The 18,867-nt window shown below is 60.8% G+C and overlaps 1 protein-coding gene across 2 annotated transcripts in view; it reads right to left on the reverse strand.

Annotated features, from left to right (window-relative positions):
- The window catches only part of MDGA1 (MAM domain containing glycosylphosphatidylinositol anchor 1), a gene marked incomplete at both ends in the record, with an annotated part of 44,341 nt that extends 33,973 nt beyond the window's left edge, over positions 1–10,368 (reverse strand). For both annotated transcript variants that reach the window (XM_080710957.1, XM_080710956.1), the window contains one exon: positions 10,302–10,368. In XM_080710957.1, the coding sequence (XP_080567083.1) occupies positions 10,302–10,368 (67 nt within the window). The remainder of the gene's footprint in view (positions 1–10,301) is intronic.
- Positions 10,369–18,867: the final 8,499 nt, after the last annotated feature.

Genomic DNA, 18,867 nt, shown 5'->3' on the forward strand with positions numbered 1-18,867 from the left:
GCAGGAGTCCCTAGCGTGGCTGCCAGTGGCTCCTGAGGACGGCGTCCAAACACTGCCTGTGTCTGGTTCCCACCCTAGGTAGCCGGGTCCAGCCTGGCCTTCAGGATGCTGTAAGCTCCCAGGTGCAGCCGGCCGGGAAGCCCCTGCTTGAGGAAGCAGGCCCAAGATAAAAGGAGCTACATCCCCAGCCCTTCTTATTTTCAATGTAGGGTTTTTAGAGAGGCTCTCGTTAAGTGGTCCAGGCAGCCCCAACTTGCAATCCTCCTGTCTCTCCAGGATTGCCTAGCTGCAGAAGGAAGTGGTCTGCTGTAAGCCGCTGGCGTCAGGCCTTTGTTTCTAGCAACAGAACATGATTCTTGGGGGGCTGGAGGGGCTCGAGCGGTTTCCTGGTGCCAACCTATCCCTCACAGCACAGGCTGGGGGTCACAGCCGCCAGGCGGCGCCCCGGGAGCCTCACGCTTGCGCCGTCAGGCTTGGCCCCGGGCGACCCTCACTGCACCACCCACAGCCAAGAAGCCTCGGCGTCTCCACCTGCAAACTGGGCTCCTGGGGAAAGCCTGCCTTCTCCTGCCCAAATGTGACGACCCTGGGGCCGGAGGTACTCACCTCCGCAGCTGGCACCCGCCACCCGCACCCAGACGCCACCAGACACTCCCCGGCTGCTGGCTCGATGCTCACCACGCTGAAACGTTCATTTCACCCAGACAGGGAAGAGAATAAACAAAAGGACCACGGTCCACGAAAGGAGACCGGAGTTTCCTGGTAGAACCCGTGGAAGCGGGCTGGGCGTCGTGGGCACGCTTGTCATCCCAGCATTCAAGAGGCTGAGACCAGAGGATCGTGGTTCACGGATAGCCTCAGTTACTTAATGAGGCCCTTTGTAACTCAATGAGACCCGGTTTCAAAATAAAGAAGAAAAAATAGGGCAGGGGGTGTAGCTCGGAAGTCAAATGCCCCTGGGTTCCACCCCCAGACCCACAAAAAAAAAAAAAATCCATGGAAGCGGCGCCATGGCGCATGCCTATAATCAGTACTTGGGAGTCTGAGACAGGAGGACTGCAAGTTCAAGGCTACCCAAACTTAATGGGAGCCTCTCTCAAAATAAAAATAATAATAATAAATTAAAAGTGCTGGGAAGCCAGGCATGGTGGCACACGCTTGTAATCCCAGGACTTGGAGGCTTGGATAGGAGGATCGCAGGTTCACAGTCAGCCTCAGCTATTTAGTGAGGACCTCCGTAACTTAATGAGATCCTGTTTTAAAATAAAGGATAAAAAATAGGGCTGGGGGTGTAGCTCAAAGGTAGAATGCCCCTGGGCTCCATCCCCAGTACTGTAAAACAATTAAAAATAAAATAAACTGAGCATGGTGGTGCACGCTTGTAATCCCAGCAGCTGGAGGCTGCGACAGGAGGATTACAGTTCAAGGACAGCCTCAGCTACTTAGTGAGGCCCTTTGTAACTCAGTGAGACCCTGTTTCAAAATAAAGAATAAAAAATAGGGCTGGGGGTGTAGCTCGGAGGTAGAATGCCCCTGGCTTCCATCCCCAGTACCGAAAAAAGAAAGTTAAAACAAAATAAAAGGGCTGGGGGTATAGCTCCATGGTAGAGCGCCCTGGGTTCAGTCCCTTGTACGTACACACACACACACACACACCCCACAGGGAAGCAGGTCGCAATGGCGCAGAGGAGGCTGAGCTGAGACGGGAGGATGGCACATTCCAGGCCATTCTGGGCAACTTAGGGAGAATCCATCTCAAATGAAAAAATAAAAAGGGCTGGGGATGTAGCTTGGTGGTAAAGCATCTGCTCAGTAAGAGCGAGGCCCTGGGTTCGCCCCCCAGCACCACGGTAAACAAACAAGTCAGGAGTCTCCATGACAACGGCATTCTGAGGGAGGGCTGAGCGCTCCAGGCTCCAGGCTCGGGACTGGAGTCCCTTGGTTAAAAACAGAGAAAAGAGCTAGCGCCGAGCTCCGGGCCCAGACCTGCCACTTAACACCGTTAGGGTAGAAAGTCTCCGTGCTCAGAGTTTCAAAAACAGTAAGTGCTGTTTTTGAAAGACCCCAGGGTCCAGATGAGCTTGGCTCAAGCTCTCAGCGTGGGCAGTGACCCGGAAAACCCAGACATGCCCTCGGATCGCCCCCGGGAAGAGGCCGGTTCCGGCCTGACTCGCTGCACCGCTTGGCCTGCGGAAGCCAGTGCGCTGAGCCTCCACTGCAGACTCGCAGGACCACAGAGGCCGGGAGGCTCCCGCAGAGCGCGAGAGCCACTCCTCCACCCTCCTCCACACCACTTGTGATTCTCCCGCCACCCAAGGACCCGGCTGAGTCTCTGGGGCTGCAGGGGAACCGGAGAGACCTGGGGTGCTTCTTCAAAGCCCGCGACAGCACCCCCCAGCCTTCCCGAGCCTCAGCCTGCCACCCGCCCACAGTCTGGCCTCCCACGGCTTAGAGCCCAGGGACTATGCGGTTCCCAAAAGCGCAGCCTGCACCCAGGGATCCCTGCCATCTGCCTGCCACCTCCTCTGCTCTCAGGAAACACAGTCCCCACGGCTCACCTTGGAGTTTACCCAGCGCCACCCAGCACACATAGGCTTCTTCCAGCTGTGGGTATGCCTGAACCCACTCTCTAGACAGGGAAACTGAGGCTCGGCGAGGCTCGGCGCTGAGCAAACCCACAGAGCTAGCAGCTGCCCAGCACGCCCAGTCCTCCCTGCCGGTCCATGCTGAGTGGCTCCTGGGACCTGCAGCATCCCATCCCTCCCACGGCCCTCCCTCCTGCAGACTGCCCAGCCCCTCCAGAATCCCCAGCCCCTTTTTGTGGTCCTCAGGCTTGAACCCAGGGGTTTTCTATCTCTGAGCTACACCCCCAGCCTTTTTTTTTTTTTTTTTTTTTTTTGAGAATAAGTTCTCAAGCCAGGCATGGTGGTGCATGCTTGTAATCCCAGAATTCAGGAGGCTGAGACTGGAGGATCGCAGTTCACGGACAGCCTCAGCTACTTGGTGAGGCCCTTTGCAACTCAGTGAGACCTGGTTTCAAAATAAAGAATACAAAATAGGCCAGGGGGTGTAGCTCGAAGACCGAGTGCCCCTGGGTTCCATCCCCAGACCCGCAAAAATAAAAAAAAAAAAAAGAAAAGAAGTTCTCACTAAGTTGCTAAGGAGCTGCTGAGACTGGCCTTGAACCTGAGATCTTCCTGTCTCAGCCTCCAAAGTACTGGAGTATAGGTATGCACCACCACGCCCGGCTCCAATTTTACTTTTAACTCTGACACAGGGTCTCACCACGCGCTGAGGCTCTTACTAAGTTGCTACCTACCCCTCTCCTCTTTCTTCTCCCAGCCCCTAGGTATCGATGCACCCAGGACTCCGGCAGCCCAGCCCGTCCCTCTTCCTTCCCGGGCCCTCTCCATCCACCTCTGCTTCCAGTCCACGTTGTTCTGGGCCATAGCTCCAGATGTGGACATCAAGTGGATCTCTCCTGAGCACCGGTGCTCATGTCCCCCTGACCTGCCGACGTCCCTCCCAGACTTCCCAGCGCCAGAATCTCGCATTCAAAACCTGCACTAGCTGGGAGCAGGTGTGCACAACTGGAATCCCAGTACTTGGGAGGCTGAAACAGGATCACGGGTGCGAGGCCAGCCTCAGCAAACTAGCAAGTCTCTCAGAAACTTAGCAAGACCCTGTTTCAAATAAAAAAAGGACTGCGGGTGAGCTGGGCATGGTGGCGCACATTTGTAATCCCAGCGCTTGGGAGGCTGAGACAGGAGGATCACGCAGGTTCGAAGGCAGCCTCAGCTACTTAGTGAGACCCTGTTTCCAAATAAAATATAAAATAGGTCTGAGAGTGTAGCTCGGGGGTAGAAAAGCACCTGGATTCCACCCCTAGTACCACATACACACACACACAAGGACTGCGGTTTAGCTTAGAGGGAGAATATCCCTCAGCTCACCCCCCAGCAGCACCATCAAAAAATAAAAAAAATAAAACTTCTGCTCACGGTCACGCTCACAGACGCCTGCACGGAGGCTCGCTAAGCACCGGGTCTCCACAGGTGACATAAACCCACACGGCAGAGGTGTCTCCCTCCGAAGAAAGGACAAGCAGGGGCCTGGATGGCGGAAGGAGCTTCTCGGGCCCCGCGGCTGTGGCAGGGTCAGACGACCCCGGCTCCGTACCAGCAGCCCAGGCGCAGGGGGCTTGGCTTGTTTGCTTGTTTGGTACTGGAGATTGAACCCTGGAGCGTTCTACCTTTGAGCCACACCTCCAGCCCCAGTTTATTCTTTATTTTGAAACAGGGCCTCACCAAGTGGCTGAGGGACCTTGCTAAGTTGCTGAGGCTGACCTTGAACCCTGATCTCCTGTCCTGCCTCACAAGTGCTGTGCACCGCCAAGCCTGGCTGCCTTGCCCTGGCTCCACCTGCCAGCACGGGTTCCAGCCTCCCAGCTCAGGGCCATCTTCTCACCCTCGCCAGAGACCCCTCCTGGCACAAGCTCCCTTCACGTTGGGGGCAGCCTCTAACTGGCCCCTCCCTGCCTGCCACAGTCCACCTCTCCCCCGGCACCAGGGCAGTCTATTAAAAAGCTGTTCTAAACCCGGCGTGGTGGGCACGCTTGTAATCCCAGTACTTGGGAGACTGAGACAGGAGGATCGCAGGTTCCCGGCCAGCCTCAGCTACTTAGTGAGGCCCTTTGCAACTTAGTGAGGTCCTCTTTCAAAATAAAAATAAAAAATAGGGCTGGGGGTGTAGCTCAGAGGTAGAATGCTCTGGGTTCCACCCCAGTACGAAAAAAAAAAAAAAAAAAGGTATCCTTTCCTGTCCCTTTTCACTTAAAACCATCTCATGGCACGCAGAGCACTCAAGATAAAATCTACTGTCCTTATACGGCCTGTGGGCACACACACACACACACACACACACACACACACACACACACACACGGGCCTGCTAATCACAGGAGCCCTCCTGTGCCCTCCTCGCCTCTCGCTCCGGCCACGCTGGACGCCACACGCTGCCCTCGGGCTGGTGAGTCCCGGCTCTGCTCCTGCCTCCAATGAACCCCTGCAGACACATGGGGCTTCCTCCCTGGCCCTCAGGCTCTGGGGCTCCCCAGGCCCCGCCTCGCGGGTTAGGAGCTTGACCTTGGTTCTCTGCTCCGTGTCCCTTTCTTACTCGCTGCCCGGCCGCTGCCCGGGCGCCCTCCATATTGTGGATGGCAACACCAGGAGTGCCCACCTCTCACCCGGCCGCTCAGCCGCCCCAATGGACCCTGCGCTGTGTTTGTTGAATGACTCTAGTTCTCATACCCTCCTGTCCACTCACAGCCGTGAAGCGGGGCCTTCCTCGGGACCACCACAGAGCCTCCTCCAGCACACCTCGGCAACCCCTTTCCCAGCTGGAGGCCCTCCCAGCTGCACCCGGTCAGTCCCCCAAGCAGTCTGCGTCCACAGCTCTGTCCACAGCTCCTGGCGGCTCTGCTCTTGGGTAAACAGGCTGGTGGGTCCACCCCAGGGGTCGTGATGAAATGCAAATTTATGATCTGAGCGGTGACTGTTATTATTCCTTCCCTTTTCCAATTCCCTTTCTTTAGGCCCCATTCCCTTTCTACTTAGGCTGTCGCTCACCACCACCTCGGTACTCCCCTCCCAAGTGCCTGCTCGCTCACCCCTCCTCTTTCTCTCCTCCCTCCCTCTCCCCTCTCCTCTTTCCTCTCCTCTCTTCTCTCCCTCTCCTGTCTGTCTCTCCCTCCCTCTCTCCTCTCCTCTCCTCTTTTCTCTCCTCTCTTCTCTCCTCTCCTGTCTGTCTGTCTGTCTGTCTCTCCCTCTCTCTCCCCTCCGCCTGCCTTGTGGCCAGGCTCCAGCTGGGCCCCTGTCCAGTTCTTTCTTCTTACCAAGGCGGGTCCAAGTGCTGCCTCCACTGCTGGGCCTCGGAGGCGACTTTGTCCTTCAAGGGCTTGTCAAAATCTTCCAGGAACCACTATCTCGTGTGTGGCTCCCCTCCTGTCCCCTCTCCTTCTGCACAAGTCACCTCGTAGCCCCGCACCGGCCACCAGAACGGGTCTCACTCAGGGTCGGCAATCGGTAGATATTAATGAGTGCTGAGCAAGAGAAAAACCATGGTTCCCCGGCCCCAGTCGTGAGACCCAGCGGATGCAGCGCCGGGACCACTTGCCAGCACTGAGGTCCCTGGAAGCTCAGTTTCCTCATCTGCCAAATGGGAACGGTGGGACCCCAGAGCGGACCTTCCGGAATCAAAGGCGACAGTCGTGAACAGGCTCACACACCTGGGAGGGCTCGCTGCAGCCGACCCCAACATGTTCACTCTTCCTGGGGAGACGGCGCCAAAGGAACTGCAGGGCAGCCTACCGAGAGAGCTCGACTTCGCGTACTGTTACGCACTCTTTGTTTTGCAAAGAGCACATGTCACTCATAGACTTGAGAGAAAGGGAGCTGTTTGCAAAGAGAGAGAGCCATTCCTCTGAGCTAAGCTCGGCTCTGGCCCCTGAGAGCAGCATTTAAATGCCACGGGGCCGCCCAGTGCCTGGTGCCCATCAGTGGGCAGCCCTGGGAAGAAGCCCCTCGGTGGCCAGGCCTCTCCTCGGGCTTCCAAAGAGGCCCCTGCCAGCACACACCCAGCGCGGAGCTGAGCCACACCACGGTGCCCTCTGGCTGGCGAAGAAAGACTAGGGCCATAATAAAAACGCGGGGGTCTGGCTTTGACTGTGGGCAGAAGCCCTGGGGCACGAGGGTGGGTGTGAGAGCCAGCGAGAGGCCTGGCGCTCCGGAAGGCCCTAGAGAGGCAGGCAGCCCCAGGCTGAGGAATCAGATCCACTCTCCTGCTTCTGATGGGGTGAGGCCCACAGGCCCACAAGGCAAAAAGCAATGTGGTGGCCAAGCCCTCCCCCTGCTGGCCTCAGGTGGAGCAGCAGCACGGGGCGCACAGGGCAGGGCGCCGGGCAGCATGTGCGCACACACACACACACACACACACACACACACGCACGCACACGCACACACACATGCACACCAGAAACCTTCTCAGACTGCGGGGTCCAGAGGCAGGGCAGGCTTCCGTGGTTTTCTTCCAGGACTGGGAAGCCCAAGGCTCCACCTCCTGGGTCTCCTGCCCTCCCCAGGTAGGGCATCTCCTGGCCCAGACTGCCTGAGCCCCATCACATGGAGAAGAGAGTCAGGACAGAGAGGAAGGGCTGCTGGAGATGGAAGTCCTCCACACGCCTGCCTCCACCTCCCTGTTCCCAGGCCAGGCTGTGCCTCCTGGGCAGCCGGAGAAGCCAGGGCTGCTACCGCTGCCCGGATTCCCGCTCCCGCCCCCAGGTATTGACTCCCTGCATCATTTGCCAGGCCTCGGCGGCTGTGATTAGCTCCCTCCAGTCTCCCTGCGGAGCCCCCCGCCCGTCCCTCCATGTTCCAGCAAAGCAGAGCTAATACCAGGCTCTAAATGAGGCTTTGCCACCCGGCCCCAGCCGCTCACAGCCGGGCCCAGCCAATTACACGCAGGGCCTTGGACATCCCCAGCCTGCACGCTCAAGAGGGCTCCCAGCTGCCTGGAAAATCCCCTCCAACCCATCTGCCCCAGGGTCTCGGACCCAACGGGGTCCGGGCCGACACCTCAGGCCTGGGCAACTCTTAGGCTGGCTCAAGAGCCGACATCACTTTGGGGGCAGATCATGGGCCACACTGGCAAAGCAAACCCCGGCCTCGATGTGGAGACTCGAGGTGCGATCTCCCTCATACAAGGACTACAACGGTGAAGGGAAAGGGGCCGAGCCGGGACCTGCTCTAACCGTCCACTGAGAGAACTCGGAGCTGTCTGCTGCCCCGGGGACCAGCTTTCTGCTGCACCAACTTCTCTAGGGAAGAACCAGGTACAGACGGCCAGTTTCAGGGAAGATTCCAGGTGCCCACACCCACGTCCGCACCCGGAAGATGGCCAGGAGGCTCACTTCCTGAAGTTCCTGCACGGCGCCCCAGAGGAGGGGAGCCCGACTTGGTGATCATTCTGTAAGCTATGTGGCTGTTGTCAAATTATTCAACATCTGTCTTCATGTTCCCACAAAAATTAGCATAGGATAGTAGTTTCTGATGACACCTTTGGTGAAATATTTTGACTTCTACCAGTAAGTTGCAAACAACCTGTCTTAAGGATAATGTCAATTCCCACTCCTGCATATTAAATAATCCAGGGGTTTGTTATGTTTTTGTAAGAGCGGAATCCCACCAACCTGCCGGGTTGGAAGTGGCCTGCTCTCCTCTAGGAGGAAGCCAGGCCCCAGCAGAGGGTAGCTGTGACACTCCAAACACAGGCGACTCCTCCTCCCATACCTGGCTACTGTCTACCCCAGAAGAAGGCCTCTGAGCCAGCCCAGCCCCCTTGGCCTGCCAGAAAGCAGGTCTGGGATCCGCCCTGGAGAACAGCAAAGCGGGCAGGAGGTGGGAAGCCGGGGGCCATCTGGCCCAGCGCGGCCGCTGAAGCATCTGTGCCCCAAAGAAGAGTGGAGCCACCTGGCCACACAACGCGCATCCCGGCCCTGATGCAGACAGCAGACCTCAGAGCAGGTGGGCAGACCTCGCGGAGAGCGGGACCCAGGGCACCACACATCTGCCGGAGCCCAGGCCAAGTGCCGACGGTGCACCCGATCCTGCGCCCCTCCTCTCCACGAGCACTCCTCGTCAATCTGGCCCTCCTCTGCCACGGGGCAGAAGGCAGGGGCTTGCACACCTGTCCCCGCTGTGCCTTGCACGCCGCCTACTATCTCCCGCCCCACCAGGCAAGGCTGTGCTTCTGGGCTCTTCTGCCTCCCAGGGCGGCCAGCCTGGATCCTCTTGAAGCAGAAGCGGTCAATGAGAGCCCCACGGCGCCGCTGGAAGCCCAGCCCTGGGGACGCTTCTTGGGGAGGAAGGACTGCAAGAAGCATTTCTTCCATCTCCCCGACCCTGGCACTTCTCCCATGCCGGAGTCCGGAGGTGCACCGGCACCACACAGGCCACGGCACTCTGCCTCCAGCAGCTGGAGCCTTGGAGGTAGAGAAATGGGCGGGGACAGGCGAATGCACCAGCCCTCCACCTGCTCTGACCAGCCCCACAAGCGCTTTCCCCAGGACCTGGCCAGCGCTCTGGAACCACCGGGCCTCGGCTGCTCGCTGGCTCCTGTTAGTCTTCCCTCCCTCCACCCACCCACCTAATAAAGACTTTGTGCCCCGCAGCCTGGCTCCCTGGGGAAGGTGGAAGGCAGGGCCCGCCCAGCACAGCGCCCGCTTGGGTTTTTATGGAGCGAGAGCAGCTGGGTCTGGGCGTCAAGGAGCCGAGAAAACGCAGAGAAAGGCCACAGATGCGCTACAGCCAAGCCCTGGCCCCAGGACTGCACAGAGGTGGCGGCTGCCCACCCCGCGCTGCTGCAGGGGGCGGGCGGGTCCCGAGCGCCCAGGAGAAGGTCGGTGAGGGAGGGACGGCCACGAGGTGGCCTTGCCGGATCTGCCCAAGGGCACGCGGAGGGGCGGGGAGGACGGCGCCCGCCCGGGGGGCTCTCCAGTACCCTCCCTGGTGCCCGGCCACGGTGAGGAGGGGCAGCGCCTGTGCACACACACAGCCTCCCCGCCCGTGTGCAGGGCCTCGAAGTAGGGTGCACAACTGAGGAAGGAGCGGAGTTGGCCAGCGCCTGGGCCAGCCTCTCCCAGGAGTGAGCCCACGGCAGCCAGCTCTCCGGGGGCCGGGGGCTCACCTCGGCGCCCCTCAGACCACCGCAGCCCAGGAGGAAGCCTGTGGCACCAGCACCTGGGGCTGGCAGAGGGGACGGGGCCCCGGCCACCTGCACAGGACAGCCCCAATCTCCCTGGTCTAAGGGAGTCATTAGGTCCTGGGCTCCAGGGCGCCGGAGCCCGGAGACCCGAGCGCCCCGTTAAGAAGGGCCTGCGGAGCCCGGCCGGGGCGGGGCGGGACGAGCGCCGGGCCGGGGCGGACTTCCCGTGCGGGCACAGTGCGCGGGAGGGTGTGCCCGGCCGGCCGGGCGCGGGGGCCGCGGGAGCCCGGAGCCCCGGGGCGGAGGCCGAGGCTCCGCGGGCAGGTCGGCGCCGCGGGAGGACGGCGGGGAGGACGGCGGGGAGGACCGCCCGGAGGACGGCGGGGAGGACGGCGGGGAGGACCGCCCGGGAGGACGGCGGGGAGGACGGCGGGGAGGACCGCCCGGAGGACGGCGGGGAGGACGGCGGGGAGGACCGCCCGGGAGGACGGTCGGGTCCGCGGGTCCGCGCGGCGCCTCCTGCAAAGTTTCCGCGCGCTTACCGTAGACGCCCTGCGCCCGGCCGAGCGCGGGGAGCAGCGCCAGCAGCAGCAGGCAGGTCGCCTCCATCTTCGCCGCCCGAGCCTCGGCCCGCCCGGCGGCGCAGCCCGGGCGGCGGCGGGGGGCGCATCGGGGACCCCGGCCCGCAGGCCGGCGCCCGGCCCGCCCGGGGCCCGCCGAAGTTCGGCGCGGGGCGGCCGGGGGCGCGGCCGGGGGCGCGGAAAGTTTGGGCGGCGGAGCGGGGCCGGCGGGGCTGGGGTCCGCGGGGTCCGCGCGGCCGGGGAGGGGCCGCGGCTCGGGCGGCGGCGGGCGGCGGGCGGCGGGCGGCGGGCAGCGGGCAGCGGGCGGCGCGGCCCGGCTCGCCAACTTGGGCGCCCTCCGCGCTCCCCGCCGGCGCCGCGCTCGCCCCGCCCCCGCCCCGCCCCCGGCTCCCACCCTTTGTCGCTCGCTCTCCTGTTTGAGTCCCCTCCAGTTAAAGAAGGAGCCAATTAAAGGCGGCCCAGCTTGCCCGGCCGGCCTCTGTCCAATTTCCTCGCCTCCCCCAGGACCAATTAGAGAAGACAAAACAGGGCTGGGGGAGCGGCAGCCCCTCTCCTCTCCTCTCTCTCCTCTCTCCTCTCCTCTCGTTTCCTCTCCTCTCCTCTCCTCTCTCTCCATCTCTCCCCCCTCCCTCCTCCCCTCCCTCCTCCCCTCCCTCCTCCCCTCCCTCCTCCCCTCCCTCCTCCCCTCCCTCCTCCCCTCCCTCCTCCCCTCCCCCCAGACCCCGGCAGGAAAATGTCAGAAAGCCGGAGCGGATCTGTCCATCCGAGGGCAGCGGCGAGGCGGCCGAGGCTCGGGCCCGCACGCCCGCAGCCTGCACACCGGCGGCCCTGCGCTTGGGGAGGGCGCAGCCCGGGGTGGGGGGCAGGCCGGGGTGGGGGGCAGCCCGGGGGGGGGCAGCCCGGGGGGGGGGCAGGCCGGGGTGGGGGGCAGGCCGGGGAGGGGGACAGCCCGGGGAGGGGGCAGCCCGGGGTGGGGAGCAGCCCGGGGAGGGGGCAGCCCGGGGAGGGGGCAGCCCGGGGGGAGGGGCCAGCCCGGCGAGGGCGCCGCGGGCCTGCCCGGGCCCTGCCCTTCCCCGGCCGCCGCCCACAGGCTGCCAACAGGTCGGCCAGCCCCGGCGGCGCGGCCCGGGCGCTCACCTGCTCCGCGCGGCGCGGCTGGCGGCGGGGGAGGGGGCGGCCTGGAGCGCGGACCGCGCCAGCCCGGTCTCCACCGCGGTCGGCGGGCGTCCACACCCAAAGACCCGCGCGCCGAAGCAAGAGTTAATTTTTCTGCATGTCGATTCAAACATAAATTTTTAAATCTTAATCGGAAACCACTCCTTCCCCAGGCCCATTTGCTGCTGGGTCTCTTCCCCTCTGACCCTCCAGGGCTGCACGCGCGCGTGCACACACACACACACACACACACACACACACACACACAGCCCAGGGGGAACCGGCCACGCTGGGAACAGCCCGTGGTGGGAAGGGGAGGGTCAGCCGACACCCCTCTCTAGAAGTCGGAGGACACCAGGAGACTCCACCTTGCCCTCTTCTCCCTTCCCTGTGCCCTAAGCTGGGAATCCAAGCCCTGCCTCGGCCGGCGGAGGACTCGCTAAGTCAGTGAGGTGCTCCTCGGGGCAGGGACCCCAAGTGCCCCGACCCAGCCATCCTTCCACTCCCCACCCCTCTCGCCCCAAAGGAAAAATAAATTCCGTTCCAGCTCCCCCATAGGAAGCTGCCTGCCCCCGCGCCCCTCGCCCACAAGCCTGGGAAGGAAGAGTGGGTAGGCAGGCTGAGTAGCTCGCTGGTCTCCTCTCCGAGGGAGGAGGAGGTTTCTGGAAAGCCCCCGCCCCCCCCCCAGGAAGCTCCTAGAGAGCCCTCCTGGCGACCCGCCTCCCCTCACCGCCCCTTCTGAGCCAAAGGGGCACTTCCCGGGAATCTGGCTTGGGGTGTGTAGAAGGGGCAGGGAACCCCAGGACTCAGCTGACCTGGCCTGAGGGGAGAGACACTGCGTGGAAGAGGCTGGGGTGGGGGCAGAGATCCAAATTCCAGCCCGCCTGGGACTGAACATTTGCAGTGGCGAACGCCCCGCCGCGAGCGGCTGACGGCAGGCAGTGTAAACACGGTGGGCTGTGCTGTCGCCTGTAAACTCAGCCATTTCCTCCCCGGCTTTGCTGCCAGGGCCAGCCCGCGTGTGACCGGGACCGCAACCAGAGGGGGCAGGGAAGCCGCTGCTCCCCAGCTGGGTCCCGGCTCCTCTAGGCCTCGGTTTCCCTGGGTGTCGGCAGGAGGGCCCCCCTCGTCTGGGAGAGAAGCTGATGATAATTACACCCCACCCCACCCCAGCAGCCACCCTGGACTTGGCCTGGGAGCTCAGCTGGACCATCTTCCCGCCCCTGTCCTGTGCCAAGGAGGTGAATGGGCCCAGGTTTCTGGTCAGGTTGTCCTCAGTGTGTGCTGTTTTGTCCACACCCAGAGCCGTTCTCTGGACCCACGCGGGTCTGTTAAGAGCATCACAAGGAGATTCCGGGGCCCGAGGAACCCCGGGGCTGCAAGGCCCAGGACGTGGCGCCTGGAGGCTGGGGGCGCCCCGTGCGCTCTGAAGGAGTCCCCTGACCGCCAGGACACCAGACCCAGCCCCTGGCCTGCAGGGCGGCTTGGGCCTGCTTTAGGACTCCGTTACTAGAAAGCCCCGCTCTCCGCAGGCGCTCCTCCTGCGCGGCAGAGCCTGGGAGAGAGGGAGAGGCGCCCTCCTCGTGTTGCCTCGGGAGGGAGATTGTCTGAAAATCAGACAGTGACAGGTATCGATTCAATCTCCGAGAGAGACGCTTCCCGGTTGGGGGAGGGCTCCTGGAAGGGGGTAGAAGCCGGAGAGTTATGACCCCCTTGAAAGGCCAGTTTATTCATCCCGGCTCTAACAAACAGCCAATTAATGGCCGCGGCTGCTAATTAGCACGCAGTTAACTCCTGAAATAAATTGTGCAGTTTAAGGCTCGGGATAAACCAATCCCACAGTGACACCTGGTGGGGTCTGCGGCCGCCACTCCCTCCTCGCCCACGCCCCGCAGGCCCTTGCGGGCAGAGTGCGGGCCTTCATTCACACGGGCAACACTCACCCAGCAAGCCAACTGACCACCTACTATGTGTGGGCACTTCAAACAGGAATATAGAACCTCAGTAGGATGAGACACAGACGACTCCCGCTGCGTGGCAGCTACAGTTCAATGAAGACGGACAGAAGACTGCAGGAGTAAGGAGACAAATCGTACCTAAACCGTGAGGCGACCTGGGAGATTACTCGAGCCACAAAGACAAGCGGGAGCTGAGCGCTGGACCGTCGCAGACCACCCAGGGAAGACCTCCCCACGTCTGAGTCGTGGCCTTGAAGAGAACAGCGGTGGACTCACCCCGTGTCTGGGGAAGACCGTTGTAGGGCAGGTGCAAAGGCCCTGTAGCGAAGGGAAGAGATGGCTGCGGCCGACTGAGGGGATCATGGGAGGACGGAGACAGCAGAGGGCTGGGACAAGCCACTGGTGCCCTGCGCCACTGCAGGACCTGGGCCTGTCTGGGTGAGCCGGGGGCTACGAGGGCTCTGAGCCCAGCTGGGGAGGCACTGTGAGGAGTGGGCTGAAGGGGCCGCGCGGGGCCACGCCCAGCCCAGCGCCCGGCTCCGAGTGGGTGCCCGGTCAGAGCTCTGCATCCGAATCGATGAATGGGCATTGACAGACTGGACCGTGAGCCTGGGACCTGGCCCGTAGTGAAGGGCCAATTTATTTGCATTCTTGTGAACTATTTCCAACCATCACCATTTGAACTTTCTGGGGACTTCCGCACCTGTTATCCTGCTTGGTCCTTACCTGGTCCCTGCGAGCTAAGTTAAGTGCCCTCCATTTTAAAGATGTGGACACTGAGCAGAGACCTTCACCAACTGGCTCAACAGCAGGTGATGAAAATGTCGGTTCTGAAGTGATTTGGGGTGGGCAATAGAGAGACGGGATCCCTCTTCCCCTCTGGCCGCCGCATCCGGATTGCGTCCTGCCTGCTGTGTGACCTTCCTCCCCGGGGCCCCAGACTCGTTTCCACAGGCGTCGGCAGATGTGCCCGGACCACCTGCCAGACGCTCCGGCGCCCTGTGAGTGTGTCCCAGGCCGGGGGTCTGGATGCCGCCTTCACCCAGCGAGGGGTGCCCGGGCTGCCACGCTTCCCATCCACGCTGGTGTCGGAACAGCAGAGGCTTTGCTTAACCTTCTTTGAACTGATGGTTCAGTGGATCAAAAGTAATTTTGTTTTCACACTGGCTGAAAAAAAAATATATATATATATATATATATATATATATATATATATATATAGTAGTCCTCCCTCTCAGAGCAGGCAGAAGGTGCAGGGATTTACCAGGCCCTGCATCCCCTCTGGGTGGGTCTGGGAAGGGGTCAAATGGATGGAGAAAGTCCAGTTCTCTTGACTATTGTGTGTGTGTGTGTGTAACTGGAAATTGAACCCAAGGGTATTCCCTATATACCCCCCACCCTGGTCCTTTTTATTTCATTTTTGTTCTTGTTTTGTTTCTTTCTTTTTTTTTTTTTTTTTTTGGTGGTACTGGGGTTCCTGGAAGCCCTCCTTCCTCCGGGCTACACTCCCAGACCTATTTTATATTTTTGAAACAGGGTCTCTTACGCCAGCGCGGCTGGCTTCGAACCTGCGCGATCCTCCTGTCTCCGCCTCCCAAGCGCGGGGATGACAAGCGTGCGCCACCACGCCCGGCTTTGTTCTTGTTTTGAAACAGAGTCTCGCTAAGTCTCCGAGACCGGCCTCAAAACCTCAGTCCTTGTATCTCAACTCCCCTGGGGTCACGGGCCTGCACTACCAAGCCTGGCCAGGACTCAGGAATTGACCGACAGCAGTCAACTGACCCACAGCAGCACACCCTACTGTGCTGGAGAATCCAGCACAAGGAGTAACGCCATACACCTGCTCTGGGGAGTGGCCGAGGGAGGAGGCATGCCCTCCCCAGGACCCCAGCCAGGGGTCGGGGAGCAGACTACTAGAACGCGGCTCTGCATCTTGGTATAAAAATGGAGCGGGCGGCAGATCCGGAAGAGACACCCTACACCTCAGGAGGCCTAGCCTGGTGGGCTGGTCTGGGCGGAGGGGCTCGGCAGGCGGGGCTGTCTCAGATTCTCCCTCCCCCGAGCCCTGGGAAGCAGCCTCCTGCTTTATTTGGGTTTTTTTTTCTCCTAATGCAAATGTCTCTCTGGGCTCCTGGGAACGAGGCTGTACGAGGCTGTCTGGAGGGGAGACAGTGAAGCTGCCATCAGCACCACAGGGAGAAAAGCTGTCCCTGAGGGCCAGCCCCCAGCAACCAGGGTCCCCTCCTCTCCCCCCAGCTGCAGGCCATCAGCCGCTCCCCAGGACCCCCTCTGTGACCTCAGGGACAGCGCCAGCACAGGAGCACACGGGAGGCAGATGCCTGCTCATTAAGATGAACCCAGACCAAAGTAGGCTTCGGGCGAGACCTGCGGGACCGCGGACCCGCACGCGGAGGCCCTGGTTATCCAGTCAAGATGGCGATGGGACCAACAAGGCGGTGACTGTCCAGGAAGCCAGTGGGAGTGCGGTGCAGCGGAGACCGGCGGGTTCTCGGGAGCGGAGGCCACAGGTGCGGAGGCGCTGGTCAGCGTGCGGCTGGCCACGGCGTCCAGGAGGCGGCCTTCCTTGCAAGTGTGGCTCCCAGCCCCCTCCTCGGCAGCACCGCCGGGAGTTTCGAGTTTCGCTGCGCTGGTCTCTGTCGCTCTCTCCCAAGGCCAGATCGAATGTTCTCCAGCCCAGAAAGATGGCTGTGTGTGGCGGAGGTCACTGCAGAGGAGGGGACAGGCTGCGGCCTCCTCTCCTTTAACCTCCCAGGCAGTTCCTCTCCCTTTAGCCAGCGAGTATCGCTCCCCCCTTTTCGGCACTGATGATTGAATCTGGGGGCTTCGGCCACTGAACTACACCCCCAGCCCTTTGTATGTTTTACTTTGAGACAGGGTCTTGCTATACTGCCTGCGACCCCCTGCCTCAGTCTGCAGAGTCCCTGGGAGGAGGGCTTGTGCCAGCACACCCGGCTCTCTCCCCTTGTTAATCCAAGTAGAGGAAGGGGCAGGGAATGTGTTGCCAATTTTGAACCGTGCAGCGCGCGCGCACACACACACACACACACACACACACACACACACACACACACGGCCACACAGTGCAGTCCAGTGGCCAGGCTACCACCCCTCTGCCCCCACAGACCCAGCAAGCTGAGCTCACCCACCTCTCTTCCTCTCTCCTCTCCCCAAATGACCCCAGCTCGGGCTCTGACGTCCTTTCAGCATTGAGAAGGAGGCCGGGCCCCAGGACACCGGGAGTCCTGGGCCTCACGCCCACCCTCCCTGCCCACTACCCCAGGGGCAGCGGCCCCGCGCCCACTGGATGAGCCGGGAACCCCGGAAGCTGCCCCTGGGCTCTGTAGGTGGCCGGCCGCCTGCCTCACGCTCCTTCCATCTCTCACCCCAGTGCGTGCCCAAAGGCGCCTGTGTCAAGCCCTCCTGCCACAGAAGGCCAGCGCCAGGACCATCACAGCCACTGTGTTCAAGGTGGGGAACTGAGGAGCAGAGAGGTCTAGTCACCCCCCAAGGCCACACAGCCAGCAAGTCTCAAGCCTGAGACCAGCTTCAGAGACGGCAAGTCTGTGCGTCCACCACTGCCTGGCCCTGCCTAAGCCCCAGAGAGCGTCCAAAGCCCATGTCCATCATATACCCTCTGCGGGAGCCATGTGTGTGTGTGTGCGTGTGTGTGTGTGTGTGTGCGCGTGTGTGCATGTGTGTGTGTGTGTACACGTGTGTGTGACTGAGGACTGAACTCGGGGCACTTTACCTCCGAGATACACCCCTATTTTTTCATTTCTTGGAATGGAGTCTTTCTAGGGGCTCTTGCTGCTTGCTGAGGCTGTCCTCAAAACTGTCAGCCTCCCAAGCACTGGGATCAGAGGCAGGTGCCATCACACCCAGCTTCTGCTTGCTAAATAGCTGGATTTAGCTATTTAGCTAAAGTTAAACTAATCTAACTAAATTAACTTTAAAATTCAATTTCTCACTTGGCATGGTGGCACACGCTTGTCATCCCTGAGCTTGGGAGGCTGAGACGAGAGGGTTGGAGGTTCAAAGCCAGCCTCCACAACTTGGTGAGGCCCTCAGCAACCTAGTGAGACCCTGTTTCCAAAAATGAAATAAAATCAGGCTGGAGGTGTAGCTCGGAGGTAGAATGCCTCTGGGCTCAATCCCCAACACCATAAACAAACAAACAAACAAACAAACAAAATAAAATAGAGCTGGAATTGTAGCTCAGAGGTAGCATGCCCCTGGGCTCAATCTGTAGTGCAGGGGAAAAAAGCTGGGCTCCATTCCTCTTCCTCCCCCCACGGGGCCTGGGGCGGCTGCGCTTCTGACTTTGAGCTGTGACCCCCACGAGGGCCGCGAGGGGCGGAGCGAGCCCGCCAACCCCCCTCTACAGAGCAGGGGCTGTGGCTGGTCAGGGCTCACTCCAACGCCCCGCGTGTGAGCGCTAGGGAAGCTTGTGTCTCCCCATTTGTTTACCGTGTGGAGCCAGGGACCAGTTGTCCTCTCTAGATAGAATATAAATTACATCGATAATATTAATATGGTCTCAATTATGTAAAAATCTGCGTCTGGACTAAGGATGAGAAGGACGGATAATGCCGTTTTAATGACTACCGTGGGTGATGGAATTAGGGTGATTTGCATTCCTGTCTTTACGTATTCCTGTTTTTTCTCCCCAATTTTCCACAAGCGGCATGTATTATTTTTACAGCCAGAAATAAATGAACACGATTTTCAAATATACTCTTACAAATGACACCGCTCTGTGGTCCCCACCCCGCCGCCCCCACGGCGGCCCCGTCCTCCGTGCAGACCCAGGCCCCACCTGGGGTTCGCTGTGCACCTCTGGGCTCAGCCCCTTCGCGGGGGCCCTCGGGCCTCCGCGCTGGAGTGGGTTTGAATTTACTCTGCCGCATCCACATGCAATAAATGTCATACTGTTTTATTTTTTCAAGTCAAATAAATTCTTCTCCCAAGCCTCCAATTGCCACAGTGCTGAGAAATCAGCCTTAGTTATGTTTAGGGGGAGTCCTCGGGGTTCCAGGAGAATCTCGGGTCCAGGAAAAGAGACCTGGGCCTTGCGGTCGCCATGGTAATTGACTCCTGGCGCTGCGCCCCCCTGGACAGACTCTGCGAGACCACTCGGCAGCCCTGGAGACCGGGGCCTCCGCGCTGCGCCCAGCCTTCCCCCGGGCCCTCTGGCGCTGCAGGATCTGAGCCTTCTCAGGCCCGGGAGGCCCGTCCCCTCCTTCCGTTCTCTTTGTTTTCTTTTGTGTGTGTGGGTGCTGGGGATTGAACCTGGGCTCTCTACCTCTGAGCTACGTGCTCAGTTCTTTTTATTTTTTATTTTTGAAACAGGGTCTTGCTGGGTTGCTGAGGCTGGTCTCCAACCTGGAATCCTC

The sequence above is a fragment of the Muscardinus avellanarius genome, assembly GCF_963383645.1.
Source record: "Muscardinus avellanarius genome assembly, chromosome: 14".
NCBI lineage: Eukaryota > Metazoa > Chordata > Mammalia > Rodentia > Gliridae > Muscardinus > Muscardinus avellanarius.